General features: G+C 38.9%; 1 protein-coding gene across 1 annotated transcript in view; it reads left to right on the top strand.

The window, feature by feature from the left end:
* grm7 (glutamate metabotropic receptor 7) overlaps positions 1-22185 on the top strand; it is a 190995-nt gene extending 168810 nt beyond the window's left edge. Inside the window, exons 9-10 of the mRNA XM_079471210.1 lie at positions 12925-13171; positions 20602-22185. Of these exons, the coding sequence (XP_079327336.1) occupies positions 12925-13171; positions 20602-20651 (297 nt within the window). The 3' untranslated portion in view covers positions 20652-22185. The remainder of the gene's footprint in view (positions 1-12924; positions 13172-20601) is intronic.
* Positions 22186-23507: the final 1322 nt, after the last annotated feature.

Raw genomic sequence — 23507 nt, forward strand, 5'->3', positions numbered from 1 at the left:
GTTATGGTAGCATGTTGATAATGTCAAATCTCATTGGTTCTTGCATGTCCCATGAAACAAGCATTTGACAACTAGTTACGAAACCAGAGAGAACCAATTTATTTATAATAAAATGTTTGTGTTCAAGCAACAAAAGGAAGTCATGGTTGACATGAGGATGAAATTTTTATTTTATTTTGAGTGAACAACTCCTTTAAAGGGCTCATATTTGTGCGAATATGTGTTTTTCTCTGTTTTTGGTGTGTCATAAGTTGCCTGTGCATGTATTAGACTCGTAAAATTGCATAAATTAAAGTGTCGGAACAAAAGATGCATTCTATCTAAAAGCGAGTGCTCACCCAGACCTGCCTGAAACGCCTTGTGTAACCACACCCCCACAAATCTACGTCCGTTCGTGGTATGATTTGACTAAGACCGCCCAAATGTATACGCAAGTAAAGTGGGCGTACCTGAGGGCACAATTGCTTTGGAACCTGATGTTCATCACACGCTTGCAATATTCGACCAATCACTACACACTGGTTAACTGGCCAATCATAGCACACCTTGCTTTTCAGAGCGATGAGCTTTGTAAACAATCTGCGCGTTTCACAGAGGCGGAGCAAAGAGGAGATACAAAAATGAAGGGTATGTGGAAAATACAGCAGTTTTGAATCTTAAATCGTGTATACGCATTGTATTACATCTCAAACAAACAACAATATAAATTTTACATGTGACCCCTTTAAGGACCTATTTTATTCAAAACAGTTGTTCTCCCTCTCACAAACTAGAGGAAGGCAAATTTATAGGCCCGATATTTCACCCTCCAGAGTCGTCCGGTAGCTCTTGAACTTCTGTTGAATTTTAAGCGCATATGAATTGAAACGGCACACCACTGGCACATTAAAACCAGAGCAGAAGGTAATATTACAGCTCTGTTCTTCCTGATTTAGCATCATTGTTTATTAACCCCATCCCCCTCGTTCCCTTTCTCCTCAGTATTAACCGTGACGCCTTGTGCCCAGATGCTTTCTTTAAATGAGACTAATAGGCTGGCTAAATTCGACCATGCCATTAATCATAGCAGCGTCCAGGGATGCTGTCAATGGGTCCCAGGCTCTAAATGGTAAATTATCTTATCTCTCGGCAGGCTAAGCAAACAGACGGGATATTTATAGGCGCTCTGTTGGACAGGTATGATGTTTTACATAACCCAATAAAAGCAGCGTGGCTGTCGGTGATACACAGATATTAAAAACGAAATATATAAATATAAAAGGCAGAATTCCGTGACGTGCATCTGTTAGATGGGAATTACACTTCTGTATAATACATTCACATGCCATACGCTGATTAATATTCTGCATACGCAGGGGCCTTTTGCATATTTATGCACACATAAATACATGTACATAAATATACAGTACATGTATATTTGTATATAACATTCACAAACACTGTCTGTGATCCGTGTGTACAGCCAGGCTTAGCGTCAACGAGGGACGACCAGGAACATTGTCTCAGGGATATCATGATATGGTGTATTTATAGGGACAGCAGGAATCTCGGGCCCTGTGCAAAGGCAAAGTGTGGGTCCCTCCACGCTATATAGCAAAAAAAAGGAAATTGATTTACTGATTTATAATGGAGCACAGAATCAAATTTCTGTATGAATTGTGATATACCTAAAAATCAATAGATCATCTCAGTCTCCCATTAAACATGAATTGACAGTTGAATTTTTTTTATTAATAGAGACACTGTGCAGTGTAGTGCAAAACATTACACATTTAACTATTGCACAGTAAAAAATAAATCATGTATGTTAAAGTTAGCAGCCATTTTTGGGTTGTCTGACGAATATAACTCTCACAGTCTCCTGCCTAATTTTTGTGAAGGCTAAGAACAGCGAAGTTGGAGTTAATTTAGACCACCGTGATCGATTTCAATCATTTGATGTATACATCAAATACATTTCGTTGCACTGTACTTGTATGTGTGTAATGACAATAAATTGAATCCAATTTAAGCAGGCTTCCAAAAATACTGCAACTGCACATACCATATACGTTTCCGACACAAATACTACTTTATCGGATCCAGCACTAGCTGTAAAGTGTTTGTAATTCATCTACCTGTCTATGAGACTATCCATCATCTGCTGTGAGCGGAGACGGTGAACACAGATTGTGAGCGGGAAATGGAAAACTCAGAGCGGAATACACGGATCTCTTGCGGAGTAACAGAATGCCTTCAGCAGGGATGTGAGTCCATTCCACTTCACACATACTGACTGTTGTGCAGTTCGCTGTTGCATGTGTGCTGTGCTCGTGTGAGGCATTTTCACAATGAAGTCTGCTGAAGCTTTAAATTAGCAGAGAACAGATAAAATGCACAGGCGCTAACTATAAGTATCATCATTTCAGGGACTTGAAGGCCCCTCACATGCCAAGTCCCAATGTACTCAGTCACCCTTTCCCCCCCACTCGCTATGCCCCTGACTGCGGTGAAGAGGCCAAACTAAATCAAGTAAAATTTAGTAATGGCAAAAGTGATGGCCGTCCCAGGACAAATGATAACTTAACTGTTTATTCAAACATGTTATAAAGGATTTAATATAAAAAAATATATGTAAGCATGTGGTGTAGTTACCCAATCTGTATCTTTTGCCTCTCTTTCACCATCTCTGTTTGATACCGTAAATTGCAGGTTATTCTACGTATTCATCTTTACGGGTGTTGAAAAACTAAAAACATTATTAAATGCATAACGTTATAAATCGTGGTAAGGTGAGAAGACAGTTTTAACCAAGTTTAGTGTTTTCTCCATTTCATATTATAGTGCTAATATTTTGATGTTCATTCATTTTCATTCATTTTCTACCGCTTATCCGGGGCCGGGTCGCGGGGGCAGCAGTCTAAGCAGAGATGCCCAGACATCCCTCACCCTAGACACTTCCTCCAGCTCTTCCGGGGGGACACCGAGGCGTTCCCAGGCCAACCGGGAGACATAGTCCCACCAGCGTGTCCTAGGTCTTCCCCGGGGTCTCCTCCCGGTCGGACGGGCCCGGAGCACCTTCCGGGGAAGGCGTCCAGTAGGCATCCGTAACAGATGCCCAACCCACCTCAGCTGACCCCTCTCGATGTGGAGGAGCAGCGGCTCTACTCCGAGCTCCTCCCGGGTGACCGAGCTTCTCACCCTATCTCTAAGGGATCGCCCAGCCACCCTGCGGAGGAAGCTCATTTCAGCCGCCTGTATCCGGGATCTTGTCCTTTCGGTCATGACCCAAAGCTCATGACCATAGGTGAGAGTAGGAACGTAGATTGACTGGTAAATTGAGAGCTTCGCCTTGCGGCTCAGCTCTTTCTTCACCACGACGGACCGGTACATCGACCGCATTACTGCAGAAGCTGCACCGATCCGTCTGTCAATCTCCCGTTCCATCCTTCCCTCACTCGTGAACAAGACCCCAAGATACTTAAACTCCTCCACTTGAGGAAGGAACTCTCCACCAACCTGAAGTGGAAAAGCCACCCTTTTCCGACTGAGGACCCCCGGAAGAAAACAGCAGTAAATATTTTGATGTTTCATTAGAAAATATTAGGGACATTAAAAGCAAATATAGTGCAAATATTACACTGATTAAAAACAGTAATTTAACTGCAATTTACTGGTATATTTCACAGATTTGTTTGTATTTTTCGCATACATTCTATGTTAAAAGTTAAATTTTACTGCTGTTTTTACAGGAACATCTGGATCACGGTTGCCAGATCTGAGTTACAAAATCAGCCCAACGACCTTAAAAAACTAGCCCAACACCGTGTAAGATGAAGTTATTTATAATACCAAAGTAAGAATGATAAAAAATCTATCCACCTTTAACTTGCAGAATTAAAAACAAAATTTGGCAGCATCCCAATTCTGTGGTTAAACAGTGGACCTGGCAACCCTGATCTGGACAACAGTTTTGGTCGCAATTTTTGACACACTATTTAACTAGGAAAAAATTCCGTTTTATTAATTGGAAATTGATGAGATAGTTAAAAGTGCTCTGTATACGATTGCTTGATGTCAGTCGTTTGAAATGCTGGGCTAGTTACTGTACCTCTTTCTGGAAAAGGAGCTCAGTTTGAAAATTGCAGCTGTAAAGTAGGTCAAGGCAGTGACAAGATGTGAAGAACATGACAATGCTGCATGTTTTAAAGAGTGTTAAGTGGCCACATGATTGACAGTATTACTGGAGCGGCACAAGGAGAGCGACTGCGCTACCTGAGCAATTTGGTAACTGTGCGGGTTTGTCACATACCGAGCAGATTTGTCTAAAATGGCACATTTACATTTAACCGTACGAAAAATCAGCCGGCGTGACATGTTTCCCTGTCTCTTTTGAGGAAATGAGTCTTTCGATCAAAAGCAAAGAGATGCTTATTTGTGGGTTGATAATTAGTCATTTGGATGTTGAGTGCCCTTTGAATCGCAGGGAAAATGAGCCAACAAGATCGGTTGTTTACAAAGCACGATGACAAAAGTGCAACCTCCGAACTGACTTTTCTTTTCAGGGCCTGTGTGGGTTTCGATTAGAATCAGCCAATAGATTGTATTAGGGGACTAAAGTCGTATACAACAATGTGGCGGCAATGTTATCTTAACATTCCTTCAATCACCTTCAGGGCCTCTTTTAAAATCTTTTCCTTTCGCTTTGTAAGCGCAATTGTTAGTCCAACCTTGCATGAACAACCCCTGATATATAAACACTGTTTTGTCTGTGAGCCGGCGCTTTCAGGCATGCAGTGTAGCTAAGCAGCTATGTTTAATGGGATGTCCCTCAGGGCTCCATGTCTGTCACTTTTTGTTGAGTGTTCGGTAATGGTTGTCTCGCACTTACCCTCTTTACCACGGACAATGAGAGCCGACCACTATCACCCTTGTGAATCGCTTATGTTACAGAGTCCGTTCTTAAGGCTTTTGCCACAAAGGAAAGATTGTTCGTGCTTGTCAAATTTGTACTTCTCACTATTTCATACGACCGTCTCTATGGCAACAGCATGAAAAGGGGGAAAAGTAGGGAAATTTATTAATGTTTGATATTTACTGAAGGATGGTTGGCGAACCAAAGAAGAATTGAAACAAGGCAGTGCTAATTTTGCATTCAAGATGTTTATATATTTTATGTAGTTTTAATTTTTTTATGAAAAGGGTGATGCCCTATTTTTATGTGCTTCAATACAGTTTTCTCTCCACGGGCACACATGATGTGCGTGTTCTCATTTACTTACATTTTAGAAAAGAGAACCGGATCTCGGAACGGACCTTAGAGTATCTCCATTGGAGTGTGACTCAAATTCATTAGCCGCATGTTAGCTTCCTGCCACTGAATCCTGAAAACACAAAAGTTTAACTGTCAGTTTCAAGTGTCAACGAAAGCTTCTATCAACATTGGATTTGCAGTAAATACAAATTATTATTTTACAAGCATATTTGGCTCTTTGTTGCCCATTGTAACTCATCCCTACTAAAAAAAAACAGTTTATCCAGGCTGGTCCACCCAGCCTGGATAATCTGGTCAAACTGGTCTTGCAGCCTGGTCAGCTGGTTTCTGCTGGTTAAGCAGGCTGGTTTAGAGGAAAGTGGCCAAAACCCCTCTAAAACCAGCCTGCTTTACCAGCTCAACCAGCTAAAACTGCTAAGGCTGGTAGACCAGGCAGCACATGTTAGTTGACGCCAGCAACAACAACGTCATAGATTTGGGATTCCAAATGCTACCAAATGCATAACATCAATGTATTATATAGGGTACCTTTTTATAAAGTGTTTGCCAGATGTTAAACATCAACTTTTTTGAAGAGTACACTTGCTTAAAGTACCACCTTTAAAAGTAAGTATACTTCAATTTAAGTTAATTTGAAAAATCATGATGCAAGTTTTCTGTTTTTCCAAATAAAATGTTAATTTTTTTATCTAATTTATTATGCTAATTATTTATATTATTAAAGTTCAAGTATATTTTTAGCATGCTGTATGGAGCAAGTAATGTATACTGCTATCGATGTTCTAGTAATAAACTACTCGGGACTATATTGGCCCACTTTCTAGTCCATAAAAGTAAATTTTAAGTGTAACAGTATAGTAAACCTTCACCACTATGTTTTTCGAGTGTACTGCAACTATACTTTAAGTGAACTTACTATATAGGTAAACTGATAGTTAAAGTAGTTAGTTCAATACTTGGAGCATTTTTATTTTTCAGTTTAGACCTTAAAGTTTACTCCTAGTAAACTAGTAAACTTCTAGTATAATATGCTACACAATCAAAAGAATAAACACAACAAAAAACTCAAACTCAGAGTATACTTTCTTATTTGTAGTTTAAAAGAAGTAGGTGTCCCACTGAGCCTGATGGTTCCTTGTGGCACTATTTTTAAGAGCGTATGTATCACCCAGCCTAGCTGCTGAATAAACTCTGTTTATAATCAGTAGGACATTTGTGTGCGTAGTTTAGCTGGATACTATTTCCCAATCAAGCCTAGATTGGTATTGGTGTCTCTACTTTAAATAAACAGTAGCTTTTATCTTAAACTGCTTTTAAAGTAGCTTCCCCAGTGTTCGCCTTTACATCCATTTCAATGCACTGCTTTTAAAAATTACGGAGCAAATGTTTTTGCATAATGTGCAACCCGATAGCAAAGTCTGCACTTGCGAACCATAGAAATCTAACTGGGCTCGCTCAAAAAGCAACATCAAGGAAAAACGAGCAAAGCCAGAGGAATCTTCCTTTCTTCCCTCCCTTGTGTCTCTGACATAGTTTTTTCTCTTGAAATTCCTCCGCATCATCCCCAGTAAAAAAGGGAAGAGGGCCGTCGGTGCCACTGTGCCGGGAAACCGTCACAACTGAAGGGTTCAGACAACAAGTGTATAGCTCAGGGAGACCTCGGGGGTGTTTCTCATCAGCCGCTGTGAAATCGGACACGGCACACAGATTAAAGCACCAGACGTGTCGCTGATTGGGTCCTGTGTGGGATTTCGCTGATGAGGGTTCGAGACAAAGGCACTTTGGTCGTGTTGATGCTCTTATGAAAGGAGACCCTTTGCAGAAGCAGATAGGCTGAACGGCTGTGGAACGCATTAGGCACCTGAAGCTTGTTAGCACAGTAGGAAACGACTGGACTGAACTGATATTGAATGTCCTGGTCAGACACTTTCTCAAGTAGCGACATGCTTCGGACATGAATGAAGTTGTTTTTGTTACTCAATGACATTCGATTCTTTCATCAATTAGTCACCCTCGTGTGATTCCAAACCTGTATGGTTTTCTTTTTTGAGCAGAACACCAAACAACATTGATCCCCATTGACTTCCATTGTATAATTACAAAACCAAGCCATTTCTCCAAATATCTTCGTTGTGTTCCACTGAAGAAACATAGTTTGGGGGTGAACTATGCCTTTAATTATAAACGAGTATGTATAGTACGGAAGCACTTTGCATGAAAATAGATTAACAAAAACAAAGCTTTAGGCATTCTTTTACTGGAAAAAAGAAATTCTAGAATACTAATAAACATCAAAATACTGAAATATGATGTGATAAAACATAAATATTCATGCATGATATTTTGGCCGTCGTTGTTTAGTACTTCTTTCTCCAGAAGGTTTACAGAATTTGGTTGATTTGACACATTTATTGTACTGTATATATTGGTGGTCTTTATTTGGAATAAAAAATAACCCTTCATTTTCATGAAATGCTAATCAATCCTAAGCTCTCCAGAACCATATTTGAGACCCAACCGTCCTGACACGTCCCTACTGGCTATCACCCATACAACACCTCTGCATCATCGAGGCAACTTTTCGCATGATTAAGCACAACTCGCATTGTGAAAATCCAGTTTTGAGGCCTGTGGCAGTAGATGTCTTGTACAATGTGTGCCTCTTATTAAGCTGTGATTGAACTTCTTTCATTTCGAAATGTATGAGGAAACAGTGGTGCTGGCTTTTAGCGGCTGTCTGCTTCTGAGGGGTTGGGTGGTTTATTGCGTCTGTGGTGTGAAGCGGGTGACACACTGTGAAATGTACCTCTCCGCCAACTCTCAAGGCTAGAGTGGACGAAATTACCAGAGGCCCGTGCGTTCTTTTATAGCTTTGAGTCGATTCATGGTCGTGTCTGTGTGTGAATTACAGGTCCCTGTTGATTTTGGTCTGTAATTATATTCGCCAAATGGTAATGCACTTTTCTTTGCTCTATCAAAGGCTGGGTCTGCTATCTCGCACTAAAATGACGTTACGGTTACCATTATTATAACAGATGCTAACTCGGGAACGATTACTCATTATTGTGTAATATTGTAAATATGATCTGATTATGAATAGGCTGAAATACCGCAGATGCGACGAAGAAAGTGTTACATGCACACAAAGCTCTCTGAAATGAATCCGAAGCCTTTCTGAGGATAGTCGCTACTTCATTGCGACATTACGCAAGTATGATTACTTAAAAAGCAAAGCAAAATCAAGTAGGCAATCAATAGCATTTGTTCAATCGCAGCCTCTTGATTCCCACGGCCGGATGTGTTTTCAGAAAGCATGCTTGGCGTTTGTTTCCTCACACAGACATAATCGCACAATCATACCACTAGCAGGTGCATTAAATCTCATTATGTATCTTTTATGCATTCATTTGCATAATCCCAGCCTACATTTGCTTGCTGACTGGAACATCCGTTATTATAAATGCACAAGGATTAACCTTCGGCAATTATCACGTTGCTGTTAAATTAAGAAGAGCCACCGAGCAACTGGTACACCGGTAAATAATTGTCTCGGCGTGTGTTCTTGGTCAGCGTGTCGGCCACCTGTGCTGTCGAGACGGTTGAAATGTAGAGCAGGTGTGGGAACAACGAAGGTTGTTGATAAAGGCCACGTACGCAAGACCTGCCAGACCAGCAGGTGTCCAACTCTTGTTGTCAGGTCTGAATAGACTAAACTTAAACTGACTTACAAACATCTGAGCAGGTTGGTGATTAGGAATTTATTTGTTAAATGTGAAAGTGCTGTCAGAGGCTACAAATGTATAACATCAACATCTTTTTAAGAAGAGAATATGTTGAGCAGGATGTTAGAACGATGAAAGTTTGAAACCGGTAGAGCTGGGATGCTGTAAAATAAATGTAGATTGTAGAAGTAAAATTGGATTCAAACCAAAGAATTGACCACAAATCTCTGACTGAAAGCGAACTACTATAGAAATTCCAGTTATAGCTTTTTGAGCAAATCTACCGTGAAATTAGCGGTATTTTGTCGCAGTACAACAAAGCTGGTGTTGTTGCGAATCAAAATGCAGATTTAGATTTAGAACAGCTCATTTGAATGTGGTTCATACTCGGTCGCCTGCATGGAATGCCGAGTTTAGGACACTGTGCATGCAAGAGTGTTCGACCATGTTTAATGCAGAGGGCTGTTTTATTTATGCCATCTGTGGCCTTCCCATGTGGATTTAGGTCAGTGAACGCAGGTGCTTTTTGCGCTGTTGTCTCAAAGTTTATCTTCATGTTGCGAGCGTGCACATGCTCTGTGGTGTACAAGTTCACAAGAGAACTTTTTGTCAAAGATTGATGAGAATCCGACTGAGCAAGTTTTGTTTTTCCAAGTTGGCTACGTAAACGTATCTTCACCCTGGAGTTCTGAGGTAAAGTGTGACCTTGCAATACGTTGGCTAAGTATACATGTCTGAGTTTTGCATACAGATCTTGCATTATATTTATTTTCAGTGCAAATATTAAACGTTTTCCTGAACATTTGTACCTCAAGTATGAATACCTACACCTTCTGAGGAAAGGTGAGCTATGAAAGCGTCTGTCAGTCGGTTTTATCATGGCCTGAAAGGCTTGTGTCACACGAACATCAAATGGTCCAGGTTTTGACTTTCCTGAAAAGATACATTTGCACATGGCTTTGATGTAATGTCTGCCTAGGGCTTTATTTTTCCGCATTTAGCCAAAGAGATGTTCCACATGTTAATGTTGTCACTGAAATGGCTAGTTGAAAGCGGAGAGGATAAATCGGTCTTTGAGAGCCATTCGTTGAGCACATTGTGTTTTTGTCTAACTGCCTGTGCTCTTTTTCAAGTGGAATTACCCACTGACACAGAAACAAAAAAGTGCGTAAGATGGTTAAAACGGATGTTTAGAGGACAACCGGCTTTGTCCTTCTGTGCAACGAGCGATCCAAAATAAAAGTTGGAATCTCTACTGTACGACTCCCACGATTGCGTTACTCAGTAGTGCCAAATCTTCCACCTTCATCCATCGTGATAGAAGACTGCATCACACTGCAGTTTGTCATTAGATGTATGTCACTTTATATAAGTCCCTTTCTTTCTTCAATGGCTTGACGCCTGTGTGGCATTTAGGAATGCTCTTTTATGGCATGCGGAGGATGGTTTGCTTCCTCTATAGGTGTGATTCTCCGAGCACATAAAAAACTGCCATTTCGAGGAGCGGTTTTGAAAAATGGGTTTTTTACCTACAAAGGCATAAACAGCTTAGAAGAGGGTTCAGACAGGGGTTGAGTGTGGACTCGGATAAAAGCTCGGATTGAAAATATGAAAAGGACTTCCAGCGTTCTGGATTTTCATGTCATTGTCTGAGTGTGAAAGAAGAGCTGATTAAAACATCAGATGGATCAAATGCATTGCGCAGCATTCTGAAAATGGTTTGCTGATGCATTGTCATGAGTAATATGTGAACATTGCTTGATTTAGTGACACAATGTACTGTTTATAGGTTTTAAATGCGTGTTTTTGTGAGGTGGTAGGTTGAAAATTTGCATGTGACGGATGTTAAAGACGTTCTTATAGATGGTGTCTAACTGTTTTGGTTGATGCGTTTCTAATGTGGGACAGCATTGGTACTAATATATACTACGACTACAAATCATCGCCTTGCGATTATAAGGTTCTGCATTCTGAGCAGTTTTGAGATATAGAGTTTCAAAGTTTCTGCCTCACATTTGACCAAAAAAATCCCAAAAAGGCAAACATAAAGAAAAAAAATCAAAATGTAAATTAGTTCTAGTCACTGAATAAGATGTGAATTACACGGTTTTGACAACAATAATTCCAAAATGACAATATTTTAAAGTTTCTTTACACAGAAAAAAGATAGATCGATATATATTCACAAAAGGTCAATCATATTTGGGGGACCTTGGCATCATAAAGTTTGAAAACCCCTGTTAAAGAGCACATTCAGTTTTAAAAGGAAACATTAAAGAAGTACCGCCGCGGAAACGACGACGGCGGAAGGATCGTTCTGGTTGAGTGACTACTCTACAAGCGAACTTGACCGGGTGCAGAGAAAGAAAACCGTTTGTCCCAATGATGGAAAAGCCGATACAGTATAAACCGCCATACCAGCTAACCCTATCTGAGAACAATTCTCATTTGTTCGATTTTCAGTCCATGTATGATGTTTTATAAACTCTTCTCTATTCATTGGAGAGCTCTGCAGTGTTTTATTGAGCTGTTTATTTCTGGGTTTGACTCCATTTTTCGCATCCACGGAACCTCCTCATCGCTGTCTCATTCTTCCCGTTCAGACGTCTCAGATGAGAGAGAACGTTAGGAGTAAATGCTCAGAAATGAACGCTGATCAACGCAGACACTGCTTTAAACAGTCATCCAGCCATGTCTGTTTGTGTGTGTCTCTTTGTGAATAAGAGAGGCTGCCTGTACATATTTTTGCTGTTTGTGCAAAACGAATGTAGTCTTCATCAGAGAAGATTTGTGTAGCAAAACTTTAAAGGTGCCGTTAGTGATTTCTGAGAAACATTGTTGAAAATCTGAATTTCTGTTTTACTTGCTACAAGGAATCTCAACAACCCGACCGTACTAATCTTGCAAGCTTTAGTGATCGTTTATTTCTTGAAAAAAGTCATAGTATCAAACCACTATCCTGGAAATATGGTTTTGTTTCCAGGCAACTTCTGCATCATGACTCCATAAAGTTCAAGCAGCCAATCAGATCAAAATCTCAGGTTTTCTGCAAACACTTGCCAGTTTTGTGTGCAGTACGCATTAGACAGTGGACAGACCGTGGGTGGTTTGTGGGCGTACTGTCAGAGACTGGAAAACTAGCTTCCATCAAACATGGCTCAGCTCTGACACTGGTCTACAGGCATCTGCCAACCTATTAAAAACTGAAGAATTTACTGCCAGTCCTAGTTTTATAGTTCACCCAGAAATACATTTTTCCTCATTTATTCACTCTCATGTCAAGTTAATCCTATAAGACTTTGTTCTTCAGAACACAAAAAATATATATAATGAAGAGTGTTGATAACTGTAACAACGGTCCAATAAAAGTGAAGGATGGAGGTGGGAACCGGCGAATTTAAAACAGACTTTAAATATCACAAATAAACAACAAAACGAAAGTAAAAAATGCCGACTCGTTCATGGTCGACTGCCGGCCACACAAGCATACTAAACATAACAAAGTCCAGGCCTGGTCCTCTCTCACCCTTCCCTGTTCATCCCTGGCTTTCCCTCACGGCTCTCGTCCCGCCCTGCTCGCCACAATAACCAAACAACATCGATTTCCATTGTATGAACTTAAAACGCATTAAAGGCATGGGGGTGAATAAATTGAAAGGTTTATGTGACAGCCACATGAAATTAATCTTTACTGTAGTGCTATGGACTTGCTTTTAATGCTTGGACAAAAAAGTGCATCCGGACAGGAGCAGTTCTCTCCGACAAGAAAAGCTACTTTTTTTACTACAAAAGCTACTTTCAAGAGCTTGCTGAAATTGCTAATGGACTGTATAATTTATGAACTACCAACATTTAACATTTATATCGGTTTTTAGGTCGTGATTTATGTGTCTTTGGAGAATCCTCTTCCAGTTGTAAATGAAACGTTGTCTTTTCATTTTTCCAAAGCTGTACATCCAAACCACCACGCTGACCATCTCTATGAATCTGAGCGCATCTGTAGCCCTCGGTATGCTCTACATGCCCAAAGTCTACGTCATCATCTTCCACCCGGAGCTCAATGTGCAGAAACGGAAGCGCAGCTTTAAAGCCGTGGTGACGGCGGCCACCATGTCCTCGCGCCTGTCACACAAGCCCAGCGACCGACCCAACGGCGAGGCTAAAACCGAACTGTGTGAAAACGTGGATCCCAACAGTGAGTAAATTTTTTGCTGTAAATGGCAGAATGGATAACGTTCATGTGCTCGATGAATTCAAGCCTCTTTTTCTGTCTGTATTTAAATATTACATGGAAACAAGTAGATTAACAATGTCATTGATACAGTTTATGTGCATACAAAGCAATAAAGAGGTAAAAAGTTGGACACATAAAAATTGAGGCTTCGAATCCCATGAACAGATGGAAGTTTATCACAATTAAATAATGTGATTATTGCACATTATTTTCTGCATGTTTTCTGTCTCTCTGCACTTGTTATGGCGCTGTTGTGCAGTTGGCAGAATTTCTAATTGTGCTTTAAATCTGTGCTTTATAAAGATATTAACACATGGTTTTATGTAAAGTACAGTTTTGTTACACAACAAACGGTTGTTAATCTTCGTTTAAGAGGTCTCAAATAAGACGGCTTCATTTCTACAATTATTATTTGAGATCATCACACAATGCAATGAAATATGTCAAACCAGTCTGTGACTATGGGACTAAAATAGAAATGATGGACATGATGATGAGATAAAAATCTTAAAAATGAAATCTATAAACACAATACTCATTTTATTTAACAAAATTAGTAAATCGTTTACGAGCATGTTTTGTATACATTATTCATGCACAATACAAAATGACTATATCAAATGTTCACGACAGTGCACAGTTCATTTATAAGTTGCTCAAATGATGTAGCAAATGCTTGTTAAAATCTAATTTAGTTCATTGATAAACTAATATGTCATCATTTATAAGTACACTCAAAAAAATATTAACTATTTTTAACAACTTCAAGGTACATAAACAAATCTAGAGTAAATTTGTTATTTGCTGTTTTATAGGAGATTTGATGTAGTTGCCCATTGCATTTAATTTACTTGTTTCTCTGCTTTTTTGCTAAAAAACTAATGAAACAAAATTGTTAAAATACTTGAAAAGTATGGAGGTGTAAAATGAACGTGGATTGTAGAGGTAAAATAATCTGGATTTGGGTCAATTTAATGAGAAATGTTTAAATTCAAATTGAGATATTCAATAATATTGACTTTTCATGGCAGACTTGACAAATCTGAGCTCAGTTGAGATCTCATCTGAAATTGAGATCTGTGTCTCCATTTAATGTCACTGATGTCTAGGAGAAGGAATTAAAGAGATTGCATCTGCATTTTTTTCTTATAGGTAAATAAAACCTTAAAAATGTACTTTGTCAGTATAGGTAAAATTCTTCTAAACAGTGATTTATCTAAGCTTGATAGTTTCCATAATGCAACATCTAAAAAAGAAACTTCACATACAAATTCTATCCCCATTATGCCCAAGCTTGACCCTTTAACCACCTCCAGCCGCCGGGTGTAATGAAGGGCTCGTATTCCAGCGTGCCGTGTTTGCTAGAATGTGACAGTGAGCTGAAGTTGTGTTGCTATGGACTGTTGCTTGTTGCAGCATGAGCTCGTGTCAGATTATAATGGAATGAAGTCGTCTGCTGAGAATGACCGCATTTCCTCAAATGATGAACACAAGATGGTGGGCGGCACACCGCAGGACCAGCGTAATAGAGCAGGAACTTTTCTCAACTTTAAGAATTAGCATGCAGTCGCCATCAAAGAAAAGCCACGGGAATGCAATTTCGGCAGATAAAAAGCACTTTTGGTGTTGTTTATGCTGTTTTGACCCGAAAGGCCATTTCAAACTTGGTGGTCTGAATATAAAGGCGCATAAAGAAAACAATTTTGGGAAATTAAGATAATTTCAGAAACAAAGGCTTTTTTCTGACACAGGCAATGCATTCGCAGTGTTCACCTGCAATCTCAGATATGCCATTGTTAGTCGGGACACTAGGCATGAAGATTAAATAGGGAAAATGGCATATTTCACACTGTTTCATTCACTGTTGCTTTCTTCACACCTGCATATAAACCGCAGTGCCAGCTTCACGTCAGTTTTACATTTTATGGCTGTTTGGACCAGTCAGAAGCTTTGTTTCGCTTCTGTTGTACCAGTCTTTGGTCTGCTTCTGTTTGACCAGTCAGGAACATTTTACCAAGAGCTGTTTTTTCTCCAACAGGCTAATTCTCATAATTTATCAGGTAAGACCAAATCAATCTTCTTCCTTTCTTTATGACCTTGCTGGTTTTTCTAAGGCTTGGGGAAAGGACGAGAATGAAATGCTAATCTGTCTTTTGCTGCCATTAATCACGGTCTACAAACGATGAACACAACTTCATGAGCATCACACAGTGTTACTCAATTGGACTGCTGAATGAGAATCACTGAAGTTCATTCATTGAAAATCTGAAAAACTGTGCCTTGTTACTTAATTTGTTCCGTGCAGGAAGGCGATTCTAGCGATTTTATTTAGGCTTCTTTTGTAAAGATTATCTTGATAGACACAACATGTAAGTATCATAAACCTTTGTTAATAGCAGAGCTTATTTTGGTGAGGGGAAAAATGCATTTAGCTTTTGGTCGACGTAACCATTGAATGCGCTTTCTTATTTGTTTAGATTATTTGTGTCAGTTGTTTTAAAAAACAATACTGTATATTCCATATTTATGAAATATAACATCATTATTTACTAAGACTGGCAACAAAACCAGTCTTATGGGTCGAAATTTAGATTTATACATCATATGAAAGCTGAATAAATAAGCTTTCCATTGATGTATGGATTTTTAGGATAGGGCAATATTTGGCCAAGATACAACTATTAAAAACATTTAGCAAAACATTTTAAATATTGAGAAAATCACCTTTACAGTTATTAATCGGAGACGCTGTAGCAGGCCGTTGCTAAGAAGAATGAGTTTTGTTTTAACGTCTATTGGCTTACTGCTGTAACGATGTTGTGGAGAATAGATGAACCTGAAAGCTGAAAATCTAAACCGTATCATGAGTATTGTTTCGACCTTATGAAAATCTTGTGCATGCAAAAGACCACTGAAAAAGAGGCTAATCCCAACATTACACTGACTGTGACGTTACAGTCGGGATGTACGACCCCAACATTGCATGTACCGGCCCATGTAATAAGGGCCAGCCTGACGTGCACAGCCGAATCATTGGATGTTCTGCAGGTATTGTGAATAGGGTTGGACGCGCCTCTCTTCATAACGTCGCGGCTTGTTTAAAGAAGACAATGTCATAGTCCATCGCAAGGCTTCACTGTAGACATCGTCTGATGTAGTACAGTTATAAAGTCATCCGACAATAGCAAGCAGGCTTCGCTCAGCGTTTTGATACTGATTTAAGAAGGGGGCAATTCCGACTATTGCCATTAGAACCCCTGCCGCAAGCAGTAAGCAGTGATTTTATCCACTTCTTCCATTTCACGCCTGACGGTAGCGATCTGTTTGCTTTGTGGCATGAGCCGCGCTCCGAAACAGCCAATCAGATCAGAGCTCAACATTAACATCCATGAATCTTACAAATAAGGTAATAACAGACCTTTTCATTCTAGGGACAAATCCTAGGGTCGGAAAAGGACATGTTAAACCATTTCTGGATCATTTTTGTACTTAATAAAGCCACATGACTTCTATGTAGATATCAGATATCAATTTAACATATTGAATCTATGGATTCTATTGCACCTTTAATATCCTAGTGTTTTTTGGCATAAATCTAAAATATTCCTGTGCTACTTAAGTTTTGTTAGTCCAGAGTCAAATTTAAGTCTTGTAATTGTACTGGGTTGTTTGCATCAAATGTGAACCTTTTGAAGGGTAAAATAAATCCAAGGATCCAGATTTTTATCAGATTTTTAATCACCAGAAATGTTTATCATACAACACTAAACACAATCCTTTAATCCTTTCAAAACAATCCTTTAAAGCAACAATTTATTCAAATTTTCAAGTTATTTGTCGGATGTAAACTAACCATGTTGCCATGATTCAACTTGACTAGCTTGTATACCAAACGATAAAATCCTCTTAGAGTTTGTTTGGGCTGGATTGGTCAGAACAGACCTGCGACTCATTTGTGTGTCACTGAGAACCACTGATAAAATTTCGTATTCAGCAGTGGCTGATAATAGTTACGTGATTGAGCTCAAATGTCAATGGTAATCTAATGACAGGTGAAACAAAAATCCCACTGCTCAATTCCCCAAGAGCTGGCGTAATGGCGGAGCAGACTCCGCCAAAGGTCTCAAAAGAGCCATGAACCATCTGTGTCGACCATCCCTGAGCACTCTCATTCTTTGTTTCCCCTCCCTCTTTCTCTTCGTAACACGGTCTTGCTTTCTAAATTATTTTTATGAATACAAATCGGGATGTCCTGAAAACCTTAAAATATCTTGACACCCAAGGAAATAGGCCCTAAAACTATGTAGTTCAGACAAGCATATGCAAGAGCGAAGCGGCATAATCATCGCCATCGTTCCTGTCAATTTTGGTACCGTATGCAAATTCATACGGTATGCAGTTTTCATTACAGAGGACGAACGGCAGGGGAATTGATTGCAAGAATGCGATTTGTGACATCAAGTTAAACAAATTATGGAACTACAAAAAGTTTGCATCACAACCAACGTACTGTATAGATTCATTTTGGCAACAGTGATGATTCATTAGTCATGTACAAAGCGAACAATTGCATTAAAGACAAACACAAAAAAAACTGATGAAGTGGAGTTCGTGATCATATTCCATACCTTAATGATCCATGCCGTCATGAAAAGAGAGGGTGAGCAATTTCACAAACGTTAATGACCCATAATATAATATCATTCCAATAAAATCAAATAAATGAGCACTATAAAATTTTTCTTCCATTGTGAAGATTAGATGAGTCAAGGTCTCAGAAGCGTACACCAAACTATAATAGATGCACATTTTAAGTTTTTATGGGACGTTACACTGATACCGATTTGCAGCGACAAAGTGACCGTGGCCGCAAGTCATTTAATTTAATTTGTTTCTCATTCTCAATGTACAAGCCTAAAGAATTTTGTTATAAATCGTTCATAAAACCATTCCTATGTAAATTGCAACACAATGCGGCATAAATTGTAAATTAACGCAGTTTTTTTTAATGTGTCATAATGAGGCTAACCGATAAATGCCGATTTGAGTCGGGCGACAGCAAACATCGGCAGTGCAATGTAGCCGTGTTCAAATATTTTCCAAAATTTTAAATAAATATATATGTGAAAGAAGGCCGATGCAATATTAGATTAGATTAAACTTTACTGTCATTACACATATACAAGTACAGTGTAACGAAATGTAGTTTAGGTCTAACCAGAAGTGCAATTAGAAGTGCAGGATATACAGTTTGAATAAATACAGAATACAATATTGAGAAATTAATATACAGCGACTACCAGTATTGAAGTGAGTTACTTTGGCAAAATATTATTTCTAATAATAATAATAAAATACATTTATTTTAGAATTTATATATACTATAAATATGAACAGTTCATTAAATGAAGCCCAAAGTGAGAAGAGCTCTTGTTTTTCTCCATTCACAGCTGACATGTATGATGAGTCTCGTTTGAATGCTACGGCCGTCCCAGGAGGACTGGGAGTGAGACGTGTGTCGTTAAGACGTTTATAGTGAGGCGAGCTGTAAGGATGTGCTGCCGTAGGTCAGGGGGGACGTAATGGCTTCTGTCTGAAGATTCATTAGTTGAAGAAATGTGAAATAGTCTGTAGTTCTGTGTTTGGACGGAACTCAGCTGGTGGGGCAAATGAGATCTTTAAATGGGGTCACATTGCCTCTCCTTCATCTTGCAGTCACAATAGACAGCCCGGTATTCAACTCTGTACAACCTACTACTGTATTTACACGAGGGCTCTCAATCGATTTACAAAAATGTAATCAAAGTACTTATGTGATGAGCTCATTCATTAAATCCCATCAGTTGAAAATTGTCTTGCATGAATAAAATGCAAAGCACCCGAGGGTAAAAAAAGGGAAAGTTAGTAAGTTAAATAGTAGTTCAGTAGAGTAGAGTAGAGTAGAGTAGAGTAGAGTAGAGTAGAGTAGAGTAGAGTAGAGTAGAGTAGAGTAGAGTAGAGTAGAGTAGAGTAGAGTAGAGTAGAGTAGAGTAGAGTAGAGTAGAGTAGAGTAGGGTAGGGTAGAGTAGAGTAGGGTGATTAGAGGTGATTAAAGTAGAGTAGAGTGAGTAGAGTAGAGTAGAGTAGAGTAGAGTAGAGTAGAGTAGAGTAGAGTAGAGTAGAGTAGAGTAGAGTAGAGTAGAGTAGAGTAGAGTAGAGTAGGGTGATTAGAGGTGATTAGAGCAGAGCAGAGTAGAGTGAGTAGAGTAGAGTAGAGTAGAGTAGAGTAGAGTAGAGTAGAGTAGAGTAGAGTAGAGTAGAGTAGAGTAGAGTAGAGTAGAGTAGAGTAGAGTAGAGTAGGGTAGAGTAGAGTAGGGTGATTAGAGGTGATTAGAGGTGATTAGAGTAGAGTAGAGTAGAGTAGAGTGAGTAGAGTGAGTAGAGTGAGTAGAGTAGAGTAGAGTAGAGTAGAGTAATACAATAGAGTCGAGTCGAGTCGAGTCAAGTTGAGAAGAGAAGAGAAAAAGAAAACTTTGCATATATAATTTGCATAATGAAGTTGGGTTGTCTTTGTTTGGGCCCTAATTACTGTGAAGTGAATAAAAACTCATTTGCGATGTGTGTTTACATATCGTTGCCAGTTTTCTGACTCTTTATGCATCAAGCTCACATTTCAGAATAGATTGCTTTTAGACTGACATTTAACTAAAACATTACAGGCGGCTACTGACTCTTAAAGGCCACAATGATCTTTATATGTGGTAACCTTTACTTTGAAATATTTAGTTGTTCATTTACATGCAAAAGAGCACAAAAGGGGAAGTTGATAAATGTGCTTATTTTAAATCATTCATTTAGTCCCATAGATTTTGTGCAAACATGAGCGGCAGGTGTTCATCTAGGGCGGTGTACTAGAGTATTTCTACAGTGTTCTTTTTTTCATGTTGGGTGGCAAGTTATGCTATCTCTTGAAGTTTGTGATGAAACTATAAATGTTGCTAAAGGGACAGTTCTGTCATTGATTCACCCGCGTGTCGTTCTTAAACTTTCTTTCTTCTGCATAACACAAAAGAAGATATTGTGAAGAATTTTGGTAACCAAACAACATTGACCACCATCGACTGCCATTGTATGAACACAAAGCCAGTGAGACATTTCACAAAATATCATCTTTTGTGTTTCAATGAAGAAATAGTCGTATACAGGTTTGAACCACATAAATGAAAGTGACAGAATTGTTATTTTTGGGTGACCGATCCCTTCGTTTTCTGGACAAAAAGGTACTTTATTTTTGACCTGTCTTTAAACTTTCTTTCTTGAAATTGTAACTGTCGGACCTTCTGACAGGAATCAATGTCTCGTTGGTGATTTTGTCAAATGAATAGCTATCTTTCATCTTCCTCTCTACTCAGGTCCAGCCGCTAAGAAGAAATACGTGAGCTACAATGACCTTGTGATCTGAGGGCCTCCAGCAGAGGAAGGAGGTGATCGATGACAGTTCTTGGTTTCTCTCGGCTTTTGGCACAAAGTAAAGCAGGAAGAAAGGATTTTTCATCCCTTCGTTTTCACCTCTATTCTGCCTGAGGGCCGGGACAGTGATCAGGCCCTCAGCTAAACCAACAACAGAGGTTATCAGCTGATTCTAAACACCTTTAACACTTGGAAAAGAGTAAAAGCACCCAGAAAAGAACTTTAAAACATACGAAAAAAAGAAACAGCAACACAAATCAAAGAAGAAAATACATTTTTGTTGTATTTTTTATTTTTGTCATGGATGAAGCTTGGTTGATGTGGTTATACAATGGCACAACACAACAAGTACATCTGCCAGTCAACGCAGGATGCACTTTCCGTGACAGACCTTTGATAATGAATAAGACGCCTGATCTGACGATCTGTCACAGACTATTCAGGGTGTCACGTTGAAGAAATGACACGGATTCGGAATGCTGGCCCCGGGGCCTTTTCCTCATCTTTACATGTACTTCCAAACTGCAAGTTTTTCAGATTTTCTGTGCAATTCGTGTGGTTCTCTCAGTGTTTCTGTTACCTTTTGCCGTTGGATTTTACGTTCCAGTTGACAACTTCTTAGGTTTTCTTTGTTTTTTTTGGATGCACATTGTATTAAAGCCATATTCTTCTTTATGAGATCTCTATGAGAATACTTCTGTTTTTTCTTACTTATTTTACGGAATTCCGTTTGGTTCATTTCCCCTTTCACTATTATTGTCTCCCGTTTTTCAGCATTTCCACCATGTCCGTAAGGGTCCGTAGACCATTGACTGTGTTTTTAGTGAGAGATGTTGCGTTGGTTTCGCAGTATCTAAACCCCCGGTGTTTCAGAACTGATGGTGTTTCCGAATTATTTTAAAGAAAGTGTTCATGTAGCAGTTGTCAATGCATGCTTGATATGTTTGATGTTGAAGTAAATTAATATTTCACCACAATTCTCACACACTGGCCTGTTTACTAATAATTTCAAACCTTTGTTAATTTTTCATATTTTTTCATATTTATACTAATTTCTCAATTAGTATCTGATGCATTTTTAGCCATCCACTCACTCAAGGCAGAATATGGCTTTAATTTGTCTTGAAATTTCTAACTGCCCCTGAACTTATGGAGAAATTGTGCAAAAGATATGAATATATATTTAAAAAAAATCTGAAAAAAATAAAAAGCATGTATGTTTTATACTGTTTGTACTTAGTATATTCATGTTGCCCTTGCTGCTTATGTGCTGATATTGTGGAAGACTTTTATGTTTGGCCACTCATGCAACTATACTGTGGTGTTGTCCAAGAATGTACCAACATGAAATAAAACCATTTGGTTATTTTTTATTTTTTATTATTTTTAGTCTTTGCTTGATTTACAATGAAGCACATTTTGTACTTAAGTCTACAACCCAATTTTCGTCTGCGATGTTAATTCTGTTAAACAGGATATGCTTGGATCAGTGGGTGCTGATCAAACCAGAATAAAAGCAGGTGGTCAAAGAACAAAAAATATGTTTCTTTTTACATTGTGATGAGAGATTATAAAGACAAACAGCATCATCTTTGGAACAACATTCACAGATGTCTCCCTCACAAGAGTCTTAGAATACACATTCTCAGACTCCCAGAATGTGTATTATGAAAGTAAACACGCTCAATTCCGATTTCACGTTGATTTAAAGATTATCCAAATCAGTTCACCTTGCAAACATTTTCCTTTCGCTTTCTGATGTAAAGTATTCTGTGGAATACACTATCTTAGAACCAAAATACATGAAGTAGCAACCGGTTAAAACACATACATCCAAAATGTCTGGATTCAAATAAAGCCCAAAGCCCTCATAAATTTAGACTCAGATTGAGTGCGATTGCATAAACCCCAACTGCCATAATCCCATATGGGACAGTGAAGAAAACGCTCCTGTTAAAGTACTTGTGTCGGGGAAACGTATTCTGCATGATAAAAATGGGATCAAAGCGAAGTTTGATTGGTGCTGCATTGGCGCACAGAAATGTACGGAGATGGCAAGCCTGCATTGTCAGCAAAAGACATTGTGTGCTTGAAGCTTAATGCTTGACGGAGGATGACAGATATGCTTCTTTCAGCCGGAGCTGGAGAGAGTTTGAAGTCTAAAGTGTCTTTAGTATAACTCTGAAATTTTGTGGGATAAGGCGAAGTAAGGAAGTATGTTTGGTTTGCAAAATACGTTTGCCAAAACACTGTCACGGCTCTGTGCTCAGCTGTGTACGACGGTCCTTTAACTCAGTTACGGTGCACAGCAAATATCACAGCTCAGCGTGAGGATGTATATGCGCCCGAGGTCATTACGCGTTCAGGAAATTGTCTGGAACAAGTCTGGAATCTGAATTTATGAGGAGTCTTGACGTTTTTTTTTACATATCCAGACTTGGTTTGTGTGGCGTTGAGTCTGGTCGGCAGAGCAGCTTATGCTTGGCTTATTGACGAAATGTTAATGTTCTCTTACTCACAAGTCACTTTGAAAGCAACTGTCTGCAAAATAAATATGTTTAAATGTAAAGAAACATATGCTTAGATGTAAAGTGATTGTTTGAGCCATTTGTAAGAAACCAATCGGCACACATTTGCTTGCTCTTCCACATAAGTTTCAGTTTACATTAAGTCATGTATTCTAACCGCTACATATTAACTTATGCAAGTTTAAAATGAGACCTGACAAAGCTGACAAAGACCACATATAATAAATATGATCACATTTTAAAGCTATTAAATATCTACGAGAATATATTTTATTGTGACTTAATGGTTCTCCAACGTTTTAGTTGTTAGACCCCCTTTG

The sequence above is a fragment of the Barbatula barbatula genome (genome assembly GCF_947034865.1).
Source record: "Barbatula barbatula genome assembly, chromosome: 13".
Lineage (NCBI taxonomy): Eukaryota > Metazoa > Chordata > Actinopteri > Cypriniformes > Nemacheilidae > Barbatula > Barbatula barbatula.